We start from the raw sequence: 26054 nt of genomic DNA, 5'->3' as shown, positions 1-26054 counted from the left end.
ATCTTATACATATTTAAAAGGCTTTGGCAATTCTGTATTAAATGTCATGTCAATAAAGCAACTTGAACTTGAGAGCGAAAGAGAGAGGGGGGGAGGGAGGGAGGGAGGGAGGGAGAGAGAGAGACGAAGAGAAAGAGAGAGAGAGACAGATCCACAGGCATGTACATGTGACATATGATGTGTTCACACATGCATGCATTTCTCACCCGACCATCGCGGCTGTGGGTCTCGTGTTCTGCTGAGCTGCTGTCGGTGTGGTAGCAGAGATAATAGTCTCCGTCCCACTTTTCTCCCAATCATAGGGCTCGTTTTCAGTGATGATGCGTTCCTTCATGCTGTTCTCGAACACTGACATCAGGAGCTGACACAGAAAACATACCTTAGAAAAATCACCTGTTTTTATTTTTCACATTATATTTAAATTATATTTTTAAAAAACCTTTTAGAATTTTTCGCTGTTTTTATTTGTTATTATAATCTTTTTTAATTGTACTTATTTATTTAATTTTCTTTTTTTGCTAATGTAATATGTGGACAAATATGTAAAACAGAGAATTCTTTTTCCTAAATCTTTGGCTTTAATAAAAACTTATTTAACAAGAAAAAAAGAAACTTTTACTGTAATAATGTTATTCATGTCTGTCTGGTACTAATTCATACATTGTAATACAACAATAATACAACTGGTACAATGAATACTAAATGTGTAGGTAGTTTGTAGGTACCTGATAGTCTGGTTTGGTATAGTAGTCAAGGGCTAAAACATGCTCCAGGAAGACATTAAACTCTGACGGCATGTGTTTAAGAAGCATCCTATGATCGTAGCGCTCCTTAATCTGACCCACTTGCTCCTGAATGATGCAGATAACAACAGAAGATTTCAACAATGTTGTCTTTACACAATCTGAAAGTTGAAAAATCTAAATACTGAGAAAAATCACCCTTAAAGATGTTTAAAACAAAATGCTTAGCAATCCAAATTGCTAAATTAGTAACTGAGTTCAATATAATTACAATAGGAAATGTACAAATATCTGTATGGAACATGATCTTTACTTGCAGTTTTTCTCTATTGGTTTGGCTCATTTCTTAATACAGGAATTACATTCTCAAAACAACATGGACAAACCTCCAAACCACTTGGCAATTGTTCAAAACAGACTTGATTTTCTCATTCATTTCATCAAATTGTAAATGTCTAAGTACATCTTGGCAAATGATTAAGTACAGATAGCCGATATTTAGCACAATTTCCAAGTGAATAGATCTTGTTGATCTAAACTGATTGTTGATTCTCAGTTCAATGGTTGTTCTCTCCAAAATATATCAGCGTCATTTTATTGTAAGTTATTAAATGCACAACAGTCTGTTCAATTGTCAAAATTAGTCAAGAACATAATGCCATGAATACTATATATGAATCCGTGGAACATTTGATACATTTATTACAACAACTGACAGTCAGGTGAAACTACAACTTGACTAACAATGGAGGAATTTCACACATCTCAGACGACAAATCAAGCACTGTAGGCGGCATATTATTTTCACTGTTTTTTGTTTCTATGTTTATATTACAGAATATTTTGTTTTATTCTGATGGAAATTACTTTATGTGTGTGAGATTGATAATAGTTACAATTTCCTTGCCAGTATGAGTGCAATGTGTAATGTCAAACTTTGAAGGCTACTCTTAAACTAAAATCCTTTTTTATAAGTTTTATAAATCGGTCCCACTTTATATTAAGTGGCCTAACTAATATGTACTTACACAGGAATTAATAGTTTGTTACAATGTTCTTATTGTGTAAATACATGTATTTACTGTGTACTTATGCTTGATTAAATACATGTATGTAATTACATCTTTAAATAACTTTTGTAATTACATGTGTAAATACACTGTTGACCATCCCTTACACCATAACCCACCCTTAAACCTACCCATACCACCAAACCTGTCCATAACCCAACCTCTATCCCAACTCAAAAGCACCACAAGTGTTTTCAAATACATTATAAACACAGTAAGTACATTGTATTTATTTTTTGATGTAAGTACATAGTAGTTAAGGACACTTAATATAAAGTGGGACCTATAAATCTTATAAATTTATTTTATTTAGTTTTATACACGATTGCATTCTGTCAAAGGACAAAAAAACAGTAATCATTTTCAAAAACTTTGCTAAGACTGAAAGGTGGAAATGAGGGATATTGTAATGGTCCTCTGCGATAGTGTCAAAACAACTAAACATTTTGACTTGCAGTGCTTATGCAATGCCAAAGGGACAAGAATTTTAGGGGCACTGACTGTTTAAATGAGAAGGAAATTTAGTTTTGACACACGAGTAAACAATTTTGGGAAATATATGAGCTTTACAAGTGAGCTGTAGTGTTCTGCTGAACTGTAAGAATGTTTTGCAAAACAATCCTAGAGTGTTGAGAATGTAATTCCTGTTTCAAGAAATAAGCCAAACCAAATGAGAAAAACTGTAGTACTCTAATACCTTCTTTGGGCATAGAAGTCAAATCAATATTTTGATCCATACAATTTAAAATCAGATATTGTCAAAAATATATCAATGCAACTTAAGACACACAATACAAATTTAATTGAATAAGACATAATATATTTAAAAACACTTATTTTCAAATCAGCAGAGCACCTTGTCCTTGATTTTCCTCCATGGCAGCTGCCCAGCAGCAAACTCAACCAGCATGTAAAACAATGACCATAAGTCATCATGGCGACCCATTTCCTAGAAAAACAATAAAAGAAATGCATTATTTTTCAAAATGTAAATTATATTTTGATTTAAATACGACGTAGATATAAAATAAGCACTCACTTTGTTTTTATGTGCATTCACAGATGCATATCTAACAGTCCCTCGAAATCCTGCAACAGTTCTAGGCTAAAAGCAGAAATGTATTAGAAAAAACTGTTATTAATAGATGAATTTGTTGTCATCTGTAAAACTTTGAATTGTCACTATATATTACGTCAATTATAAAACAAATCTGAAAAAAATAACACTGTTCAATATAACTGAACAGTATGCATTATTGCTTTGGTTACTGTTTAAATAAAATGTACCAAAAAGAGAAAGACATACACAGTGGACAATACAAACCCTGAAAGAGACATGACTCTGCCTGGGGTCTGAACATATTGCTCTATTCTTCCACAACATCAAACACACAAGGTAAACACCTTCCATCATTTAATGTATCTGTAAAGTACATTCGCAATGTAGCTCGCTAACAAACCTGCACCGCTGTTTACTTTATGATAAACTAAATGACAATTTCTGTAGCGTCTGTTAGAGGACTAATTATATTCGTTTGAATGCATTTACTGTACTGATTTCTTTTGTTGGCAATAATATTGACTGCACTTTTGCTGAACATAAAGGTTACACTCTCAAAAGACATTTCACTAGTCTGTTTTTAATAGATAAATCTTATTTGGATCAGAGCATAAGTTCAACCATACTGTAGTCATAGTTTATGAAAAATCTTGTTACACAAATTTTAAACTAAATTGAATTATGAATAATGAAATTAATCATTATATTAAATATTTATTATTTACCACTATCCTTCAAATTAAATAATCCTTCAAATTAATAATTTAAAATGCAACAAAACTTATTTTTTCATATATGTAATTCTGGACCACAAAACCAGTCATAAGTGTCAATTTTGGACATTGAGATTGATCCATCATATGAATGCTGAACAAACCAATCAATCAATCAATCAATCAATCAATCAATCAATCAATCAATCAGTCAATCTATCTATCTATCTATCTATCTATCTATCTATCTATCTATCTATCTATCTATCTATCTATCTATCTATCTATCTATCTATCTATCTATCTATCTATCTATCTATCTATCTATCTATCTATCTATCTATCTATCTATCTATCTATCTATCATAAACATGCCATCCAGCGAATTAGCTGTATCACTGTCTCTCCACTTCACCTATAGCTGGTGTGTTTGAGCGATAGATAGAGAGCATCCAAGTAGATGCTGCACACTGGTGGTGGTGTGGAGAAACCTCCCCTCATGATTGTAAAGCACTTTGGGTGTATGACCATACACGATAAATGCGCTATATGAATACACATTACATTACATAAATATGCTTTTCATTGATTTATACTTTGTTAGGATAGGACAATATTTGCCTCAGATATAAAGTTGCCCTTAAAGTTGTGTAAAAAAAATACTTAATCCTGATTACGAAATCAACAATTGAGTTTAATATAATTACAGTAGGAAATGTACAAATATATTCATGGAAAATGATCTTTACCTAAAACTATAATGATTTTTGATAGTTTCTAATGATTTATATATCAATGCATTATTGAAAATAATGAAAATATACTGGTTTCGTAGTCCAGGGTCAGATATTTTAATACACATAGATCAGAATGAGTATGTTTACACACAACAAAATATTAAAATTGGTCTTTAATTCTGTATTAGCACTCTGCTAAATGGATCATTTTAGATGGTTTAAATTCAGCATTATGGAAAGGTGAGCAAAAAAAAGATGAAAACTCCATGAAGTCACTCACAATGAAAGTCTTTCCATTGGTGAGAGTGTGGGGGAGAAGGGAACAGATGGAGAAATACGTCAGACATGCACGTCATAACTTAAAACCCCAAACGAAAACTGCAAAAATAAGACAAGATGGTGAAACAAAAGTATAAGCAAATATAAATGTCAGGTTGCATCAGACAAAATTAACCAAATGAACTCATGCAATGTACATCAAAGGGATTTCAATATGAAAACATTAGTATAAAAGACTAGTATCTTTAAAAAAATGGATTATGATAAAAAAATAAAACTCAACAAATATTAGCAAACATGGAGGTATATGACTTAATTATATGAGACATTAACAGTTATAAGGACACCAAACCTATTTATAATCCTGAAATTATGTATGTCTCATAAATATAAAGCACTACTGAATAGATGAAAAACGGTGCTAGATGGATGGATGGATGGATGGATGAACAAACAGACAAGTAGATGGATGGATGAAAGGATGGTTGGATGGATAAACAAACAGATAAGATGATAGATGGATGGATGAATGGATGGATAGAGGTTAGTATAGTTTAATAATGCTATTCATCCATCCAACCATCCATCCATCCAGCATAGTTTTTCATCTATCTATCTATCTATCTATCTATCTATCTATCTATCTATCTATCTATCTATCTATCTATCTATCTATCTATCTATCTATCTATCTATCTATCTATCTATCTATCTATCTATCTATCTATCTATCTATCTATCTACATTTTTTATCATTATGGATGGATGGATGTACAAGGAGGCAGATGGATGGATGAACAGACAGACAAAAGATGGATGGATGAATGAATGGACAAACAAACAGACACATAGATAAATGGATGGATGAAAGGGTGGATGGATGGATGGATGGATGGATGGATGAACAAACAAACAGACAAGAAGATGGATGGATAGAGGTTAGTTTCATAATGCTATCTATCTATCTATCTAGCTATCTATCTATCTATCTATCTATCTATCTATCTATCTATCTATCTATCTATCTATCTATCTATCTATCTATCTATCTATCTATCTATCTATCTATCTATCTATCTATCTATCTATCTATCTATCTATCTACATTTTTATCATTATGGATGGATGGATGAACAAGGAGGCAGATGGATGGATGAACAGACAGACAAAAGATGGATGGATGAATGAATGGACAAACAAACAGACACGTAGATAAATGGATGGATGAAAGGGTGGATGGATGGATGGATGGATGGATGAACAAACAAACAGACAAGAAGATGGATGGATAGAGGTTAGTTTCATAATGCTATCTATCTATCTATCTATCTATCTATCTATCTATCATTATTTCTAGACAGACAGACAGACAGACAGACAGACAGACAGACAGACAGACAGACAGACAGACAGACAGACAGACAGACAGACAGACAGACAGACAGACAGACAGACAGACAGATAGATAGATAGATAGATAGATAGATAGATAGATAGATAGATAGATAGATAGATAGATAGATAGATAGATAGATAGATAGATAGATAGACTCTCTCTGATTATGCTCAATTTTCTGCCTGAATCGATGAGTGCCGCTGACTCAGCTGTGCAGAAAGGAAAGGCGGAAGAGAATGAGGGAGAAATAGAGAGAGTGAGAGAAAGAGAGAGAGAGATAGATAGAGAGAGCGTGAGAGAGAGAGAGAGAGAGAGAGGGGCTGAAAATATTAAACCCTCTCAGGCTGAACCTAGGGGCATTGCTCACTGATGCATGCAGTCTTATTAAATATTCATACCGCTGCACTAAAACCTGCACATACAGAGAAACAGAGAGATGGTGTGTGCAGGATGGAAGGGGAGAGGAACATGTGCGAATGAAGAGCTCCTTGTGATGAGCTAAAATAAGCTACAGCGCCTGATTCAGAATGCTCTATAACCCTCTCATGAGCTCTCGGCCTGTCTCTCTGCCAGCATCCCCAGTTATAGTGAATAAAGCATTTTATGGGTCCAATAAATCTCAGGCACTTCTTAATAAAAAAGCACACCTTTGGGGTCAATAGAAAGACAACCTAATTTCATGGCAGTATTATGATCAATAATGTTGAATGACAGAAGTGTCATATTATTCACAATTGCAATGCAGGAAATATTTACCATATTTTGCAGGTTAATTTATTTACAGAAACATACTTAGTTGGCACTTTATTAGGTATCACCAATTAATTAGCTTTTAGCATAAATATCTAATCATACAATCATGTTGCAGCAGCTCAATGCAATTAGACATGTATATGTGGTCAAGATGAAGTTCTGGTTGTGGAAACCATAACTTTCCATAATAGCTTTTAAAAGGTAAAGTTATTATATATAAACATAGTTAATATGTAATAGCATTTCCCAGCAGGCACTTTATTGTCAAAAAAGAAAATCAATTTGATGTCAATTGATTACCTTGAAAACAACATCAAATTGACATAAAAACAATTAGATGTTAATTTGATGTAGCTTTGACATCAAGGTAGGATCCAAAGTCTAGGGTAAAATTTTAAACTCAATATTGAAGCTTTGAGATTAATAAAACTTTACTTATAATACTTCTTGTGTCTTTATTTTTGGTGGTCAAAAGAGCATCAACGTCTAGATGTCAAATAGACAAACTGATTAGTATTTTTGACTTGTTTTCGATGTATTGCTTTGAAATGGAAAACAGACATTGATGTACCAATTGGACTCTGGATCTCAGAAGTTTGCAACTGTGTACCATTTAGAGAATTTTTTTTAATTATATAAGAACAATACCACGTTGCTGAATTTGATACAATTGCTTTTCAATTGATTTATACTTTATTTGCCGTTTTTTTATTTTATTATTTTTTGTATTATTACATTTTATATTATTTTAGTATTTTTTAATCTATTATTATAATTTATTTATTGGTAAATTAAGTTTATGTTTTATTTATTTTTGTTATAAAATAATATATATATACGACGGACGGACGGACGGACGGACGGACAGACAGATAGATAGATATACAACCAAAAATATTGTTTATCATACTACAGGAATAAGAAAGACTAAATTTAAAACAGGAATAACAGCGCAATCTGTGCATTACAATAATTCATTTATCTACTTTCCTTGGCGATGACATAATGGTGACGAATTTATTTTTAGCTGCTTAAATAAAAATGGTGGTTTTGAATGAAGATAAGAGTTTAATCAAAGGTTTACGAGAACTGAAAACCTTGTCCATGCACTGCCCGAACTGCTGAAATTATCCCCACTGTCGAAGATATGGTACTGAGCCAAGAAGACGCACCATGCACCCATCGCACTGTCCGACAGATTGCACGGGAGTCTGGTAATTAATGACTCCAATATGTAGACTTTGCTTAGTTTCTGTGTGTGCTAATTTAGTTTGCAAGTAATTAATATTGAAGCGTTCTGTCAATATTTGGGTTATCATTGTTTAACAGGATAATGCAGTGATATAAATCAGGATAACATATACATATCTGATCATTTCATTCAAGAAATAAGATTTTATATATATATATATATATATATATATATATATATATATATATATATATATATATATATATATATATATATATATATATGAATATAAGAGGAATAAAGAAAGCACACACAAATTTAGATTTTGAAGAAAATAAGTTATGTGCTAAACTTGTTTAGAAATAAAGAAAGAATTATTTATTATGGTGAAACTAAAATACATGTTAATAATATTTAAACACCTTTATTTAGCTAATTTTATATTATATCTGAATGTGATGTGTGTTTTTTGGACCTACTGCAACTTATGATCAATTGAGACTAAAGGTACCTTTAGCACATTCAACATCAAATCATTGAGTCAACATTTAATAATCCTAAAAATTAATTAAACTGTGACATACCGGTCTGACTTCTCCATTGGTGTTTGTATACTGTCTTGCGAGCCCAAAATCTAGCATATAACATTTCCGGAATGTTGAAGGCAGCCTTCCCATGGCAAAATTTGACTGGAAAGAAAATCCATACATCATTAATAAATGAAACCATTTCTCAAAACCAAATGACACTGACATGTTATTATTCTCCATGTATTACAATTTCAAGCATTACAGCTATTAGACATTACCGGTTTGATGTCTCGATGGAGAAAGCCAACGGAGTGAATGGCTTCTATGGATTCGAGGATCTGTTTTCCCAAGCGGAGGGTTGTGCTCATGGTAAAGGTGCCGCGAGGCTGACTTCGCCTGAGATCTGCCAGGTTTCTGCCCTGAGAATGATAATAAAGTGTAAGTGAATCCCCACACATTCCTCAAAAAATAGTCACAAAAATAGCGTGTGATGAAGATCTACTGTACTATGAAATGTTGTGCATGGTTCTGTTTTAAAGATTATTTGTTTACGTTGCTCTGCATGAGCTGATGTGTCCATTTAAATAACATTTAGTATTGTTACGGTATAGTATGATGTTATGTTATAGTATTGTTATAGTATAGTAGCTTCTGTATTGTTTACCTGCAGCTGCATGACGACATAGTTGAATTTATCGTTTCGCCCACAGCCTATGAACTTACATACGTGGTTTTTACCTGAAAGAAGGAAATAGTATTAACGTGGGTCATTTATGAAAATATAAGGATAGCAATCCTGATTGATTTAAAAAGCCAATAACTATATTGACTCAAATACACCAGAATGTGTCAGGTAGTGTTGCTGTTACCTATGTAAAATTATTTGCTGATATAAATACAACCAACAATAAATGATTAATTATATATAAATAAAATATATATTAAATATAAATATAAATTAATAACAATAAATAAAATATATAATTTTCTGTTGTTGACTAACTGAACTAAATTACACTAGAGCTCTAAATTGACTAAAATCCAAATTAAACAGAAATATTCTCTAAATGGAAACGATAAAAGCAAAAACAAAAAAATACATAAAAATGTAAAATAAACTAAAAATGTAAACTATAAGAAGAGTTCATGTAAAATATGACTACTTAATAAATAATATTAAAACAACACTGGTGTCAATGAGTAATATTTTAATAACTGTATATTTTGTAATCTTTGAATTAATACTGTGTAACATAAATTTTGCATTTTGTTTGGTAAAAAAAACAATTCCCATCAAATATGCTGAAATAATAAATAAAGTGTATTTATAAACTAATTTTGAGAGTTTCAAATCAAATCAAATGATTCCTAAGTCATTATAAATAATCTGTCTTCATTCCACAACCATCTTTGTCTAAAAAAAGAAACCCCCCTTCCTCCCCTTCTCCTCCCCCCTTTACCTAGATTGGGCGGCACGGCAGCTCAGTGGTTAGCACTGTTTGCCCACAGCAAGAACACCACCACCTCTGGTCCTTGGCGGGCCAGTTGGCGTTTCTGTATGAAATTTGTATGTTCTTCCCGTGTCCATGTTCCCCCTGGTTCCCCGGTTTCGTCCCACCATCCAAAGACATTCGTCATATGTAAACTGACTAAGCCAAATAGGCACCATATTCTAGCTCCCAGCATCAGTATTTCCTTCTCAAAGCCAGGCACGTGCACACATAGGGCTCAACCTGTGCAGTGCACATGCCCTTTTTAGTCTTGGATAGAAAGTGCCTTCCAAAATGATCAAAAGTGCCCCCGCGACGCGGCACACCCTTGGTCCCGCCCTTCAGTAGGCGCGCGACAACACCACTCTTGAGTACGCGCGCGACAACCTTTCAATTTCCCCAGCTGTATGTAGCTCATTGGTTGTCATTTTCTATGCATCTGTCCTCATTATAGTTAGATGGGCTTCATGTTTACTTGTATTGTTTTTTTTTTAGCTTTCTGATGACTAACGTTTGAAGTGAATCATCAGAATGTGTGTGTGTTGGCCTTGTATGATCTGTAGAAAGCTTCACATGTTCGCAGTCACGTAGGCTGTGTTATTGCCGCTTCACTCACACTGCTAAATATACAATGTGCCACACACACACAGTCCACTCCGATGTGAGAGACTTTACAGCTTAAATACATCAGTCATGATGATGTTAAATTTTTGCAGTACAAAATCATACTAATGTGGCCAACATACATCTTCAACTATTAAGCTGCTAAAAGATGACAGGGCTTTTCTTTCTTCACAAATAAATCAGTATGATAAGAAAAAAGGTACATTTTGTAATTGTGGTTAAAAATGGAGACTACTGTTTAGTTAATACAGAGGGTACGGAAAGTATTCAGATAGGAAAAGAATCAGATAGGGTAGGAAAGTATACAGAAAGGATTCAGCATACCTCCTTAAGTTTGCTCAGACATGCATTCTGAGTTGTAAGGAGTTATACAGATTGGCTTTCATTTTCAAGTCCAATCAGTAAAATCAAACTTAGCTAAACTCAAATGAAGGTGTAGAACCATTTCAAACTGCGCTCACACTAAAGTTTGAGCATGCGAAATTCTGTTGTACAGCGCAGCAGAAAGGGGCGGGATTAAACAAGAAAAAAGCGAGCGATTGGTGCATATTTAAAATTTTTGTCCAGAGAGGTCATGTTTTGATCTTCACTTGGTTTCACGCAGTCATGTGATGCAAATTTCAGAGGCTAGAGTTCACCAAGCTTGAACTTTCCAACGCAGCGAATTGCGAAACTTGTTGCACGAGCTTGTGTTTCCCGTCTGACGCATTCGCGTGTGTATGAATGAAAGTCTATGGGGAGAAAAGTGCAGCTCAGCTTCAAGGATGATCAGAAGAAACTAACAGCACCTGAATTAAATATATGAGTGTCACAGCAAAGGGTCTGAATACTTAGGACCATGTGATATTTCAGTTTATTTTTTTTAAAGAATCTGCAAATATGTCAACAATTCTGTCTTTTTCTGTCAGTATGGGGTGCTGTGTGTACATTAATGAGGGACAAAAATGAACTTCAATGATTCAATATAACCTGGGGTTTTTAATGACCACAGAGAGTCGGGACCTCGCTTTACGTTTCATCCGAAAGAAGGCGCTCACAGAGCAGTATAGTACCCATCAATATACTAGGGTGTTAAGATCCACACAGATCTCATAAATACAGTAAGTGCATTGATAGTGGTAATCATCTTTGCAATAAATAAATTAGAATATGACATTTTTAGATAAAAAAAAACATGAATTAATAAAACATATCTAAAATATCACTGCACACGACAAATGACAGGCAACAGACTGGAAGTCATTCATTTCCAGTGAAGAGTAGTCAGGGAGCTGCGACAACTCAGATCTGATTTGAGCTGCGGGTCCGTTGAAATATTTGAACTCCTGCAACTAGACCAGATGTGAGGTTTTCCAGTGTTTCCAAGCAGATCCGTGTGCACGAGATGAGATATATTGTTTTTTTTTTCATAATTTTTGGAATCAGAAAAAAATTTATATTAAAAACCATTTCTATTCGTAAATGAGTAATAAAGCGGTCTATGAGTTTGTAGTATTCATTCATTCTACCATGGTGAATGAACAGAGAATAATGGCTCTTGCTTTTGCAGTCCTTTATTTCAGACACCGCTACAATCCAGCTTCTCTCCCATGGTGCACCGTGTCCGTGTCCGAATGTCGTGTGCAGTGGAAAGGTGGCTTTATATACAAAATACATTTATAATTATTTTGCTTTCATGGCATACATTTCCAGCATCAAATAATATTTTACTTCAATCGTATTTTTGGAAACTATGCTCCACTTTTTTCCCCGATCTAGATTCGATCAAGAAGAGAAAATGTCAATTTAAAAATAATAAATACAAAACTCTTTAAAATTCGAATCTTCCATGATGTTATAAATGTTTTGACTGCCACTTCTGACCTATAAATGTAGCTTTAAAATGTGTTTGACAGTGTCCAAGTAGAGCATATTTCAAATTTCCTCAAAACTACAACACCAAAATCCTACTTCTAGTAATTCAAGAGCTACAACATGACATCAATGACCCTGTGCAGTTCAGTGGAGATCTCGCCTTCAGTCTTGTCAATGTCAAAGTGATGTTGATACAGTAGCAATAATACCAAGCCCTAATGATGAGCACGTCTTACCCTGCAGTTTCTTCAAAACTGCTACCTCCATCTTCAGGACTTGTTTGGGCTGTTGCGCTGACTCCACTTTTAACGCCACATTCTCTCGAGTCAGCAGGTCCAGCGCCTCGTAGATTTCCCCAAACCCTCCTCCTCCGATCTTCTTCAGCTACAGATCAAAAACAAACACAACACAACGCTTTTTCAGCTTTCTGTATTGTATCTGGCATTGTTTCTCCCAATGCAAGAGCTGTCAGTGTTTGAGGACTTTATAAATATGCATGCAACATCTTTTAGAAGCAGCGTTTGGAAAGCTTCAAAGAGCTCTTCAAAAACGTTTGCATTTCAATGGCATTCCTGTATTTTATTCTCTTGAGATATTGATTTTGAAGTCAGGCTTACAGTACAACAACAGGCTCAACACATAATGCTGTAATGTAAACGCTTCTACATCTCCATGCTATTGCAGATGTGAAAAACCCTTGTTTTATTGATTTACGTCTAGCAATATCGCTCCCGACTCCCGAGTGAGCACGCGTATGTATGTGTGTGAACGAGACAGCGTGATGCTCTCGTCCAAAATTAAACCAGTTACCGACCGCTTAGCGCTTTATTCGGAAATATGCAGACCTCTACACTGAACTGAACTTCAACTCTGAAAATTGGACTGACAGTTTTAGTTTACTAGAACTTCCATGTTAAGCTGCTTTGACACAATCTACATTGTAAAAGAGCTATAGAAATGGAGATGAATTGAATTCATATAATATATATATATAGACAATGAGCATATAAACCCTAATCCAGTCTTATAAACTCCATGATGTAGAATTATTTTTTGAGGTGGTTCAAAAACATAACAGATGCATGCATGAAGAGACTTATTAACGATCTCATTTCTCAATAATTTCAGTGTTGTAAATTAAAACAATTACGTTAAAGGTGACTTATTATGCCCCTTTTTACAAGATGTAAAGTAATATTTGGATATCCCTAGAGTGAGTGTGTATGTGAAATTTCAACTCAAAATACCTCACAAACTGTTTGTTAACTCTTTGAAACTGCCACTTTTTAGGCTTTGATCCTAATTGTGCCGTTTTGATGACTGTCGGTTAAAAATTCAAATGAACTGTAACAATGACAAGTAAAATCAAGTATGTTTAAGCATTTTGTCCTTTTTATGGTCATATCCTATTCTGTTTTTAGCTAATTTACATAGCTTTGTTAGGTTTTGTGTTTGTATTTCAGTTTACTTGCACCAGAGTTTGTTTGGAAGATTTGAGACCTATCTTTTCAGTGCCCTCGGACCATCTTTTTCTTTAAGAGTTTGCTTTAATCAAACTAAACCTGCCAAATGTGAACATATCAGTGAGACAGTAAGTCAGCTTTGCATAAATTAGTTGCAAGCTTCATATCCGCACAAAATAAAGTAATGAATTTCCATAAGACAAAGAAGAAAGCAAAGCCGAGATCTTTTGATTTCTAGTGACTCGTGAGTCATCCTGCTTATCTGATGGTCAGGAGTGTCACTTGTTTTGTTCTCTCGTGATTCTCAAAGCCATTTACTCAGACTGAAATTGAGCAGTGATGTGAGAGGATATTCTTCCCCCTTGTACTGGGAATATTTCAGGAATTTTATCTTAGTGATGGCTTTCAACAAGACAGTCTCAGCGATTGAGGTCAAAAGAGCGATTAGCTTTACTGTTATATAATCAACTCAGAGCACCGGAGAAAAGATTTGAGGCTTAAACACATGTATATTTTAGATATTGTATATTTACCCATGTAGTTTTCTTGTAGGAAGCCCATATATTATTTTACTGAAATGTTTGGTAATGTTTAACTTGAAGGGGTGTTCATAAAACTATCATGACATTCGCTCAGTTATATGACTTTAAATGCAACGGGTTTTTTTGTTGTTTTTTTTTTAGATATCTTTGTTATGACAACTTGACATTACTAAGACAACATAACTTGTCATAAACCTGTCATAAACATGATGATTGTTATTAGACCATTTATTCATTAATTTTCTTTTCAGCTTAGTCCCTTTATTAATCTGGGGTCGCCACAGCGGAATGAACTGCTAACCAGCATTTGTTTTATGCAGTAAATGCCCTTCCAGCTGCAACCTATCACTGGGAAACACCCATACACTCTCATTCACACACATACACTACGAACAATCTGGATTACCCAATTCATTTTTAGCACATGTCTTTGGACCTGTGAGGGAAACTGAAGCACCTGGAGGAAACCCACGCAAACACAGGAAGAACATGCAAACTCCACACAGAAATGGCAATTGACCTAGCCGAGGCTCGAACCAGCAACCTTCTTGCTGTGAGGTGAAAGTGCTACCCACCGTTATTAGGCCAATATAACGTTTTTAAGTGAAACTAATTTAATTTGTCACTTAATTTTCTCATTAAAAGTGCATTTACTGTGTCATTATATGCATGTGAATCTCATGGTAAATCACCAAGGACATTTTAATGACAAATTCGTGTCATACCACTGTAGTTCAAGGAAAGAAAATATTAATGACATTGTTATAAAATTAATGACACAATTATCATGACAATCATATTAATGACAGATCTATGACAAGCTATGTTGTCTTGGTAATCTCAAGTTGTCATAACATTTTAAACAATTTCACTGTTGCACTTAATGACAGTTGCCATAAGCATGCATAGAAGCTCCTTCAAACTCATGACGTGTGTTTTATGAACACCCCAACAAAGGTAATTTTTTTAGTTTGCATAAATAATAAGACTTTTATTATAATAATTTAATATATATTTTTAAATGGCTGGATAATATTATTTAAAAAAAAAATATATATATATATTTTTGTAATTTGAAGCAGAATTTTTATTATCTTTACTTCATTTTTCACAGTCACATGATCTTATAGTACAAAATTGAATTCAAGATGCAGATTTGCTGCATGAGAAAGAATGTTTTTATTATCTTTTGCAGAACAGTATATAGTAGAAGCCATAATTAACAATTAACAAACAAAAATAGCTCAGTGGTAGCTTAATTAATGTGCCGGTGGTCTTTGGGTAAGGGGTTCATCAGAATAAACAGCAAAAATAAGTTTAAAGCACTCAAAAAATGTGGAAAACATATTAAAAACCCTTTATTGACATGGCTATTCCTTCAAACTGCCACATTTTTAAACGCCTTAGACTTATTTTTGCTGTTTATTAAGAATTAGAAAACTTTGATGTTTATTTTAATACATTAATTTAATATATATTTCATGAAGTATTAAATTATTCAATTGTAGAGCAATAATAATAACAAGCTAATTCATTCTTGGTTAGTAACTAATCAAACAAGCAAAATAATCATACCCTTCATTGAAGTGTACTGAGTGATTTGTATTTCACTCTTTATCTTACAGCATTACGTCTATGTGTCTTATTGTGTTTAAAATGTCCTGTGAAGATATTCTGAATAATACCTACCACTTTCCATCGATCTTTGACCATGCAATGAGGGGGCAGAATGTCCTGCTGCTCTGCAGTGCCGTTCATGTTGGCGTTGTCCTGCAGAGCTGGCGCTAGGCACTGCAACCCTGAGAGCACTCTGGCAGCGCCCAGCTTAAATGAGCCATTTATCTGTGAAAAACCACCAAAATCTGTTAGATTACTTAGTCATCAATATCGCCTTCTTACTGCTCTGCTATTGGTCAGTTGAGCTGGCTTCTACATGCAACAGCCAATCAAACTTCAACAAACCATAACATTCCAAAGATGATGGTTATCTTTGGAATGGTTGATTAAGAACATTAATTATTTACTGATACATATTCAAGAGGTGAAATGCTGGCATAAATTCAGCTCTAAGTGTTGTAGTGTTACTACGCAGTTAGCAGACAAAAAAAAGTCTAGTAGGCACATCTTTTGACCCACATACTTCCTGACCCAAATACCTGCGAAAACAAAATAGCCACAAACGGTGGAGGAAAAGTCTTGAAAACACGTGAATGAAAAAGACACCGCACTAGCCCAAATAAACAAACACTTAGGATTTCACCACATGCTATATAAGCCAAGTAGCCTAAGAAGCGTACGAAGAGGAAATACTGAAAACAGTTCCATAAAGTGTGCTGGGCATTTTTAATGAGTCTTAAAAAGCTGTTATGAAAGCATCTAAAATATTCATTAGCGACCTTAACATTAGCATTTATTAAAATGAAACATTTTGCTTATTTCCCTACAGCAATAGAATTCAAATCCCATGTTAGGCAAAAATGGAATACTTATTTAAAGAGGTGGTCCAGAGTGTATTTTAAGACTTGGTTGTTTATAAGATGCAAAGCAATGTGTGCTCATGCTACATTTGTAAAAAAAAAAAAATCCTGTTATTTTTTCCATATATTTTACTTTGATTATATACAGCTATAAGGCTGCCCTCAAGAGACTCTGATTGATCAGCTAACATAATGTGCTGTGATATGCGGATCGGCTCTACATCTCCAGAAAAAGCATCACGCCCCTACAAGCAATACTATCAATCAGAGTAGCTGTAAGCCGTATCAATTTGTGCATGAATCAGACAGAAAATGACAGAGGACACAGCTGAACCTCATGCTTGCTCTCTAAAATAACATGTGACAAGTGTCTTTCACATATATTTGGGTTATAAGCATGTGTAAGTAATATAAACCGTTTACATATCTTTTGCGAGTTCATTTTTGGAGATGTAAAACATAGTGAAAGGGGACGCATAGAGAGACACTGCAGTGCTGGTGAAGATTGTGGGTGTTTACAGCGGTTTGACAGATAAATATGAATTTGTCGCTAAATTGTTAGTGGTGCCAAACAGCATTTCTCATTGTTTACATAGTTTTTTATGTCCTTGCTACAACATACCATTAACACTAGACACTAAATTTTAACAAATAAAAACAATTGTATTTTGTGGCTCAAAATCCACAGATTTGTCTATCATGGTTGGAGCTGCTCCTTCTTTGAGTAGTTTTAACCGAATCCAGCACTGAACTGGGAGAGATTCTGGAAGCTCTCCTTTGTCAAATGTTAGCTATATATATATATATATATATATATATATATATATATATATATATATATATATATATATATATATATATATATATATATATATATTTTTTTTTTTTTTTTTTTTTTTTTTTTTTTTATAATTCTCTGGAACATAATTAAAATTAAATTGTAAGCACTTCTCTCTTTGTGTCATGTCCTTTGGAAACCCAAATACAGAACCAGAACAAGCTCTGTGGAAATAGCAGCGTTTGGACTGGATTGAAGTTTGAGCGCATTACATTCCAATGTTGTTTATGTTCACTTATCTGCATTACACATGAACTAAAGTTTAAAATATGATATCGTAGTGGACCAACCCTTTAAACTAAAATTGTGGCTGAAATTGGATAAGAAAATTTAAAACGTCAAAGCATAAATCACTGATTACTTAGCAAACTTACTTTAGGGGTAAAGCAACTAAATATTTTAAAAAGAGTTATAGTTTGCAGATATGACTCAAAAAACATATATAAACTATTAATAAAGAACCATTCTGCTTATTAATTACCAGCCCAACATAAAAACAGCCAGCATCAGTCATATAAGAACAATACTGGTTGAGCCAGATGAAAAACATGTACCCTAAACATCTACAGTATTATCACACACACAAAAAAAACTTAATACAGGAAAGAAACCTTACTCCAAGGCCCAATTTTGAAGTCACCTTCTATTAAACTAGGGTGCAACTAAGAAAGATGCATATTAGAACCCAATAACATGCTTTTTGGCATGCAGCACCATTGTTCTGTTGGTTAAACATGCAGGGCCCAGCTCGGCTCAGATTCAGTAGCTCAATCGCTAACTCATGCCCAGCCCAGCATCCGTCCAGAACTGCAGTCTCTAGTGCAGCATCTTAGAGAAGTGCTCAACGGACAATCTAGGAACAAACTGCACTATGACATCAGGTAGACAAAGTTCAGCCAAGAAGAGTGACAGAGCGTAATATTGCCAACTCATGTGCCAAGTTACTGACACCTGCACTGACGCACCCTTGAACAAGGAGATTTGAGGAAAACAACTGGAAGATGAAGGTCTGAATGGTATACAGGCAGTGACAGGGATGAATGATGTTGTTTACAGAAAATATAAAAGACTGAAGTCTCGTTTAATCCGAATTCACATGAGTTGGCAAAAGAATGTGAGCAGTGAAGAGTTTAATCACTATGTGTTGGTTTCTGAACACTGAGATACAACTGAAGTTCATTAAAGCTAGCATTTCCACACCCTGCAGTGGCCGGTTTATCAGTGGCCTCTTTATTCTGGCTGCAGTATATTGTTGTGATTATAGAGTAACAGCCATTAAAGGAGCATGAAGCGTTTTTGTTCATTGTGCTTCAATTTTCCACACTTTGGTTCCGGAAGTGTTTTTCCATTCATTTATATTTTTCAATAGGGATTTTTAACATGCTGATTTGAAAGAATAATAAAATGTGAAACATACCAAGCAGCTGTGAGGTGAATCACAACAACAGACCAAAAAGAGGTTCAAGATTGTGGTAAACCGTCAATTTAATCCAAAAATGAAGGTTTTGTCATTTACTTATCATTTACTCGTTAAAACATTACAATGTCTAAACATTGATCTTCAAACATTGTTTACAGCATTTAATTTTGGACACCAAAGCTTATGATTGCTTGCTTGATGAGTGAGAACCAATAAGGATTGTTCTTGCTGGTCACATGGTAGCTTGTTTGCTTCTGCATGTCAAGAAGGAATGGCTGAGCTTCGTTTTAGGGGGAATCTCCTCATCCACCACCAGTGTGCAGCATCCACCTGGATGACACAATGGCAGCCATATTGCACCAGACCGCACACCCACCAGCTGATTGGTGAAGAGGAGACTGAGTGATGAAGTCAATTATGATATGGAGATGATTAGGAGGCTATTATGAACAGAGGTCAGTGGGCAATCTTGGCCAGGATGCCAGGGTTAAACCTCTACTCTTTTTTAAAGGACATCCTGGGATTTTTTACTTTTCCATGTCGTCTCCCATCCAGGTACTGACCTGCTTAGCTTCAGTGGGCGACCATATGAAAGTTGCAGAGAGCTAGCTGCCAGCTATGACTTCCTCTAAATTTCTGGTGTTAATTTCGCTGATCTCAATGTGAGTATATTTGAATCATGAAATCAAATGACTAATGAATGGATCTTGTCAAGACCCAAAACTTTAAAGGTAAATTTTGGAGGTATCCAAAGTATCCATCATTTTGGGTAAACAGACTTTCAATTTATAGAAAGTGAGTTAAAGAATGTCAGTAGCCTAAACTCTCATATAATTTTCATTTTGGGAGTGAACTAACCCTTTAAATATTTTAATGAAGAAAGAACTACAATCCCATAAAGCATTGTGAATACCATATTAATGAAACGGGTTGAGAATAGAGCTGGGCCGATAAAATGGTATCAATATTAAAAAAAAAACAAAACACCATTGTCAATAATAATGAAAAAAGTTCGATATGAAGTTTCAGTATAAAGCACTATAGTTTATTCTCTTCATAAATACAAACTAGTATTGGAACCGCATTAATGGTTTTGTTCGTTTGTCATCCTCTGAGAAAACCATTGATGGTCGCCTAGTTATGAGAGAAGCCAGAGTAGAGCGAGCAAAACGCCCATTGAAAAAAGTGAAAGAACCCGAATCCATACGATCACACTTTTCACATGCTTTTAGATGCAACATGTGGTTGGGTTTCATCACCTCAGGTCAAAATAACAACAAGCGCAAAAACGAGTGCTGTGACAAGCAGCAGTGATAAGATGGTTTCTTTTCATGTGCATCCCAGCCACCAGCACCCCATCTGAAAGATTTTTTAGCTTAGGGGTAATACAATCATTCAACTTCATAATTTGTAATTTTGCAATATGAATTTGAATAATGATGCCTGGCTCCTTTCCTTTAAAGCTCAGACTTGATGATCAAAAATTGTTTTGTCAATAGTTTGCTTTGATCGTTCAGCGTTTACAATTTATCATTGCACACATGAGTCTCTTTAACACTTATGTTTATTTTATTATAAGACATAAGAGACAAGATAAATAACTTTTTTTTTTGTTTGACTATTAAAACTATTTGTTGAGTAATGTTTGTAAATTAAAATAAAGTAAATTAAAAAATCATAATATACCTAAATGGATTGTAAAAATATTCAATAATTATTGATACCAAATGATAATAAACATTATATTGTAATAATTATTTTTCCTGTATCGCCCAGCCCTAGTTAAGAGCATAGAGAGACTCACTTAATTACAACACATGCAATGCTTCAAGGGAGTGCAGGAGTTATAAAGAGCTCCATTAGCGCAATTTGCTTTTGATGGTCTGATTTCTGGATGTCTTTGCAAAATCATGGGTAATTATTAAAAAATAATAATAAATTAATTAATAACAGGAATTTATAAAAAAAACTGTATATCACTGATTAGCAATCTCACAGCTCACAGTGTGCTTGTCTTTAAAGGTTTTGAAGTTTAAAAAAAATCAATTTCCCTATGGAAAAAAATGTGATATATACTTCCAAAACCCAACTGCTGTGTTCTGTTGTGACCATATTTGAAGATTTTCTCTTTGTAACCAGGAGTGTTAAAAGTTCTGCCAATGTGTGGAAATGCTAATGCTTTATTCCCATTATAAACTGAATCCACTTTAACCCAAAGGACAGACGGATATCCTTGATATTATCTATATTAGCTACTATCTACCCTCTCCCTTTAGAGCGACTAACTAACAAGCAGGTTCAAAACAGTCTTTCGGTGTTGTTTGCGCAGTGCTAAAACAGCTAAAGCATTCAATCGCGCAGTTTGTATTTTCCCGCATTTTTTTCTTAGTTTTGTTCCAGGGGACCCATGGGATATGAGGTTACGGTGAGTGAAAAGCAGAGGGGGTTTCATTCAGGTCACCTCAATTAACAATCATTAAAATTCCTTTGAATCCCAGGGAAGGGAAGCATCAACAGCCATTTTGTGATCAAACTCTGAAAAGTGAAGTGCAGCCACATTTCCAGGAAGGGAGAGGGAGGGGAACTATGAAGGATGGTGTAACTCTCTCACCATTTTCACAAATCTCTTCAAAACCCTTACGTCTTTGACAAAAATCCTGCTACTGACCAATTTAGTCGACGCCAAAACCCTCCTTTGCCAGCCTACAAGCCAGAAAAAACAAGAGAAGAGATGGATTATACTTAACAAGCAATTGAGCTGAGACAGCGCTTCATATGACGGCTGTTTTGTTTTCCTTCTCTGCGCTAGTTATCAGGGATTTGGCACAGTGGTCAGTACAGTAGCGGCCGATGATATGATTTCAGACCATCAGCAGTTCCTCTTTTGACTATTATGACACTCACCATCCATCTTAAGGCAAACATGGGTCAGACAGAAACTCAATCCTTAAGGATGAATGTCACAAAGGTCAGTTTGCACTCAATGTCCCAGAGAAAGGTGATACACATGCATTATTGAATCATAAGCTGATGCGCAAAAAGGAAAATAATGTGTCTTTGACTTGACATTACGAAAAGACATCGCCGTTACGAAAGCCCTGTGAACTGAAGAAACACAAGACATTCTGATGTGCAACACAGTGAAATGGACACAGGTACATACATACACGAAATACATCACACTAGGACACATATGGGACAGTGAGAAAGACAAACAGTAAATACGTATAATGCTTTAATGCACAAATTTGGTGGAGAGTGTGGGTAAGCTGAGCCACTTTGGAGTAGTTTTCTAAATGAGATGAGAAACATCATCAATACTGTGTCAAGCCCAAAGAAATATGGACTTAAAATAATTTACATTAAAAAAAGTATAAGGTACCATCCCTTTCTAAACCGAATATTTGGATATAAAATCAAATCAATTCAAATTTGAACTTGATATCACAAAACTGTCTGTCCCAGTACCACATCTATTACAAAACAAACACTCAGAATAAAACCTTGACCAAAAGACCTTCCCATATACAGTTGAAGTCAGAATTATTAGCCCCCTTTGATTTTAATTTTCTTTTTTTTTTTTTTTTTTTTTTTAATTCGGCAAGAATAAAAGCAGTTTTTAATTTTTTAAAAGCCATTTTAAGGACAAAATTATTAGCCCCTTTAAGCTATACTTTTCCTGATAGTCTACAGAACAAACCATCATTATATAATAACTTGCCTAATTACCCTAACCTGTATAGTTACCTTAATTAACCTAGTTAAGCCTTTAAATGTCACTTTAGTCTGTATAGAAGAGTCTCAAAAAATATCTAGTCAAATATCATTTACTGTCATCATTACAAATATAAAAGAAATCAGTTATAAGAAATGAGTTATTAAAACTATTATGATTAGAAATGTGTTGAAATAATCTTCTCTTTGTTAAACAGAAATTGGGGAAAAAATAAACAGGGGTGCTAATAATTCTGACTTCAACTGTATGTTTTGTCAACACCCATTAGGAGGAGAGACTTAGTAGAAGGTTTTAAATAAAATTTTCACTAATAAAACCATTTTGAAATTGAAAATTGCTTTAAAAGGATCAGCTATTAAATATTTAATTCAGGATGATTAGTAAAATATGTAATAGAAAAAATACTTAAATGTGCCAAATACTGACAGTTAAGACGCTCTAATAATCCACAAATTTACTCTAAAAGATGACTATAATAGCACTGAAGTTATTTCAGCTATATTTATGTTAAAACATGGTAAAATTTTTGACAAATTAGATAAACATTAAAAAAAATTTAAATCTTAAAATAGACGCAAATAAAAATTCTAATGTCAGTCTGTAATCTTGTTCTGACATAAAATACCATTTTACTGAAAAACTGTGTCACACGAGATAGAATATGATGGACTTAATCACATTTTGGTCAGAAAACCGAGTGGCCCATTTTACCCCATTCTCCCATATATCAAATGTGGAGTAAAGTTTGAAGAAATGTACATAAAACGTTTTTATAGCATTGTATCCATCTTACATGTGACTAACATTTCATTGCAATCCTTACTCCAGATTTGTCACATGCTTACGTAAAAAATAAACAAATAAACACATCCCTGTTTTAAAAATGTTTTGGATGCTCTCACCCTACCTGGCACACAGACTACGAAAAGTCAGTCCTTTCCGTCGTTTTGAAATCTTCATTTGGGACCTCACAGTGACACAAACCATCAGCTGGGAGCGTTTTTAAAACCATAAACGGCCTTTTCTCTGCATTGTGTTACTAACAGTCCTTCTTTCAAATATTCAGTCAGCAGAGGCTAAAATATTAGCGATTATACAATCAAAAACGCAAATTAATCCACTACGCGTCACCATTTAAAACCTTCAGTCATAATGCCCTGCAATCTATAAGACAGCCTCAAAAACACCCACTGTAAACGTACTTGATTATCTTAACGCAAACATAAACAGAAAACTAAACAGAAAACAATATATTATTGAAACAAAGGTCCAAGGTTAAAGCATATATACAAATGTGGCACGTGACACGTGCTCTATTCTAAATAAACGAGCATCACAGTGTTAACAGCTTAGCGGCGGAGAATAAAACAGCACATCAATATTATCCTCTCTAGACATTCGACACAACCAACGCATTTTTTGGTAAACAAACGCCACAGCTCGCCTCTCGCGACTGTCCGGTCGCGCATCCTTTGCGCTGGTCCGCACTGCAGCGCATCTAACACCCATGCAGTGACTCTGTACAATCTGTAGAGGACGCTTTCTGGATGAATATTCACTACGTTTCCTGACGTTCGACGAAAGCAACTGCGTGATTGGGTGACAGAAAGACGCTGCGCTACTCAGCTAACGAATCATACAGCGAGGAGCGCTTAGCTTATGAATATTAACTACGCTCCAGGAAGATAAGCAAGCAACGTTGCCAGCACCTAGTTATTATTCATAAGCTATGCCTTCAGCGTAGTAGGATTTGTTATTTCGCCTGCTGGCTACACCCGTTTGTCAGTATACAATTTGTGTAGTTATATAAACTACTGAAAAAAGAATACAAATCAATCTTTTAAATGACAAAACCCTGGCAGGTTCATTAGGCCAACGTAAACAAACCGACAAGCGCATCCACAGAACTACAAACTGAAGCGAATATACAACACCAAAGGTTAGTTCAGTTAAACCGGTGGTATATTAGCACTTAACATATTTCACATTCGCCTAAAATGATACACAGGCCACATACAGTACGCAGCAGGTTTCAATTTGAGTCCCGTTTTAAAATGACAGCGCATCTTCAATAGGAAAGGCCTGCCTTTATAGGACAAGCCATATTGTGCCATAGCGAGATTGAAAGATGAAGCGCGTATTACCTGCTCATTTTCTTATGTAGGTATGGAGGTTCATAACCCCTTTTCCTCCGTCAGGATACTCGTTAAACCTCTCTCCACCATTGCTAATGACGCTGGATGCTCCCTGGTTTTGCTCCCCGCCCGTCTGGATCCCAGCATCAGCACCACACATCACTCTTCCTCTCTGACCTCCAGCACAGCCATGATGAGCCTCTACAGACAGTATTCCGCTCTCTGCTGGTGAGCTCCTGGCAGCACATTGTAACTTGAAGCAATTTATAAGTCATACATAGTGAAGTTCAGTTCTTAAAGGGACAGTTCATCCAAAAATTATTTGATTATTCACTCACCCTGCACTTATTTATAAACCTTTTTGAGATTCTTTCTTCTGTGAAAGACAAAAGAAGATCTTTTTTTTTTTTTTAATATTAAGAACCATTACATATTTTTCCTACTGTGGAAGTCAATGGCTACCAGTTTTCGAACATACTTCAAAATATCTTCTTTATGATCCAACAGAAAACATGAACTTATAGTTTTGGAACCATTTGAGTGAATGGTGTGCAAATAATAATAATAATAATAATAATAATAATAATAAAACATTTTATTTAAAGGCGCCTTTCTGGCAACTCAAGGACAATGTACAATAAAACAAGAGCAATACAACACAGCAATAGTGCAGATAAAATTAATTAATTAAGTATTAATAGCCATCTTAAATAAGTGAGTTTTTAGTCTTGATTTGAATAATGTAAGGGAGTCAATGTTTCTGATGGCAAGTGGTAGTGAGTTCCGAAGCCGGGGAGCAGAGCAGCTGAATGCTCTGTTGGCCATAGATGATAGACAAGCAGAGGGAACAGACAAGTGGAGGGAGAAAGAAGATCGCAGGGTGCGAGAAGGAACAGAAACGTGGATGAGGGCAGACAAATATGGAGGGGCGAAATGTGAATGGCTTTGAATGCTAACATACAAAATTTTAAAATCAATTAGAAAAAAAACTGGTACCCAATG

At 34.8% G+C, this 26054-nt stretch overlaps 1 protein-coding gene across 7 annotated transcripts in view; it reads right to left on the bottom strand.

Moving 5' to 3' along the window:
• The window catches only part of ttbk1a (tau tubulin kinase 1a), a 64694-nt gene extending 39484 nt beyond the window's left edge, over positions 1 to 25210 (bottom strand). For 2 of the 7 annotated variants that reach the window (XM_009306130.5, XM_068224372.2), the window contains exons 1-11: positions 23825 to 24431; positions 21793 to 21884; positions 16136 to 16288; positions 12678 to 12825; positions 9138 to 9211; positions 8752 to 8892; positions 8528 to 8632; positions 2853 to 2918; positions 2670 to 2762; positions 726 to 851; positions 207 to 361 (exon numbers count right to left, since the gene is read on the bottom strand). In XM_009306130.5, the coding sequence (XP_009304405.1) occupies positions 207 to 361; positions 726 to 851; positions 2670 to 2762; positions 2853 to 2918; positions 8528 to 8632; positions 8752 to 8892; positions 9138 to 9211; positions 12678 to 12825; positions 16136 to 16288; positions 21793 to 21795 (1064 nt within the window). In that variant the 5' untranslated portion in view covers positions 21796 to 21884; positions 23825 to 24431. Of the gene's footprint in view, positions 1 to 206; positions 362 to 725; positions 852 to 2669; positions 2763 to 2852; positions 2919 to 4603; positions 4702 to 8527; positions 8633 to 8751; positions 8893 to 9137; positions 9212 to 12677; positions 12826 to 16135; positions 16289 to 21792; positions 21885 to 23824; positions 24432 to 25061 lie in introns of those variants that run through there. The other 5 variants (XM_068224370.1, XM_073916891.1, XM_068224371.2 and 2 more) reach the window with 3 other exon arrangements.
• Between the last annotated feature and the right edge of the window lie 844 nt (positions 25211 to 26054).

The sequence above is a fragment of the Danio rerio genome, chromosome 11 (assembly GCF_049306965.1).
Source record: "Danio rerio strain Tuebingen ecotype United States chromosome 11, GRCz12tu, whole genome shotgun sequence".
Lineage (NCBI taxonomy): Eukaryota > Metazoa > Chordata > Actinopteri > Cypriniformes > Danionidae > Danio > Danio rerio.
The sequence above is the reverse complement of the archived record's forward strand: the minus strand, read 5'-3'. Positions and strand labels throughout refer to the sequence as shown.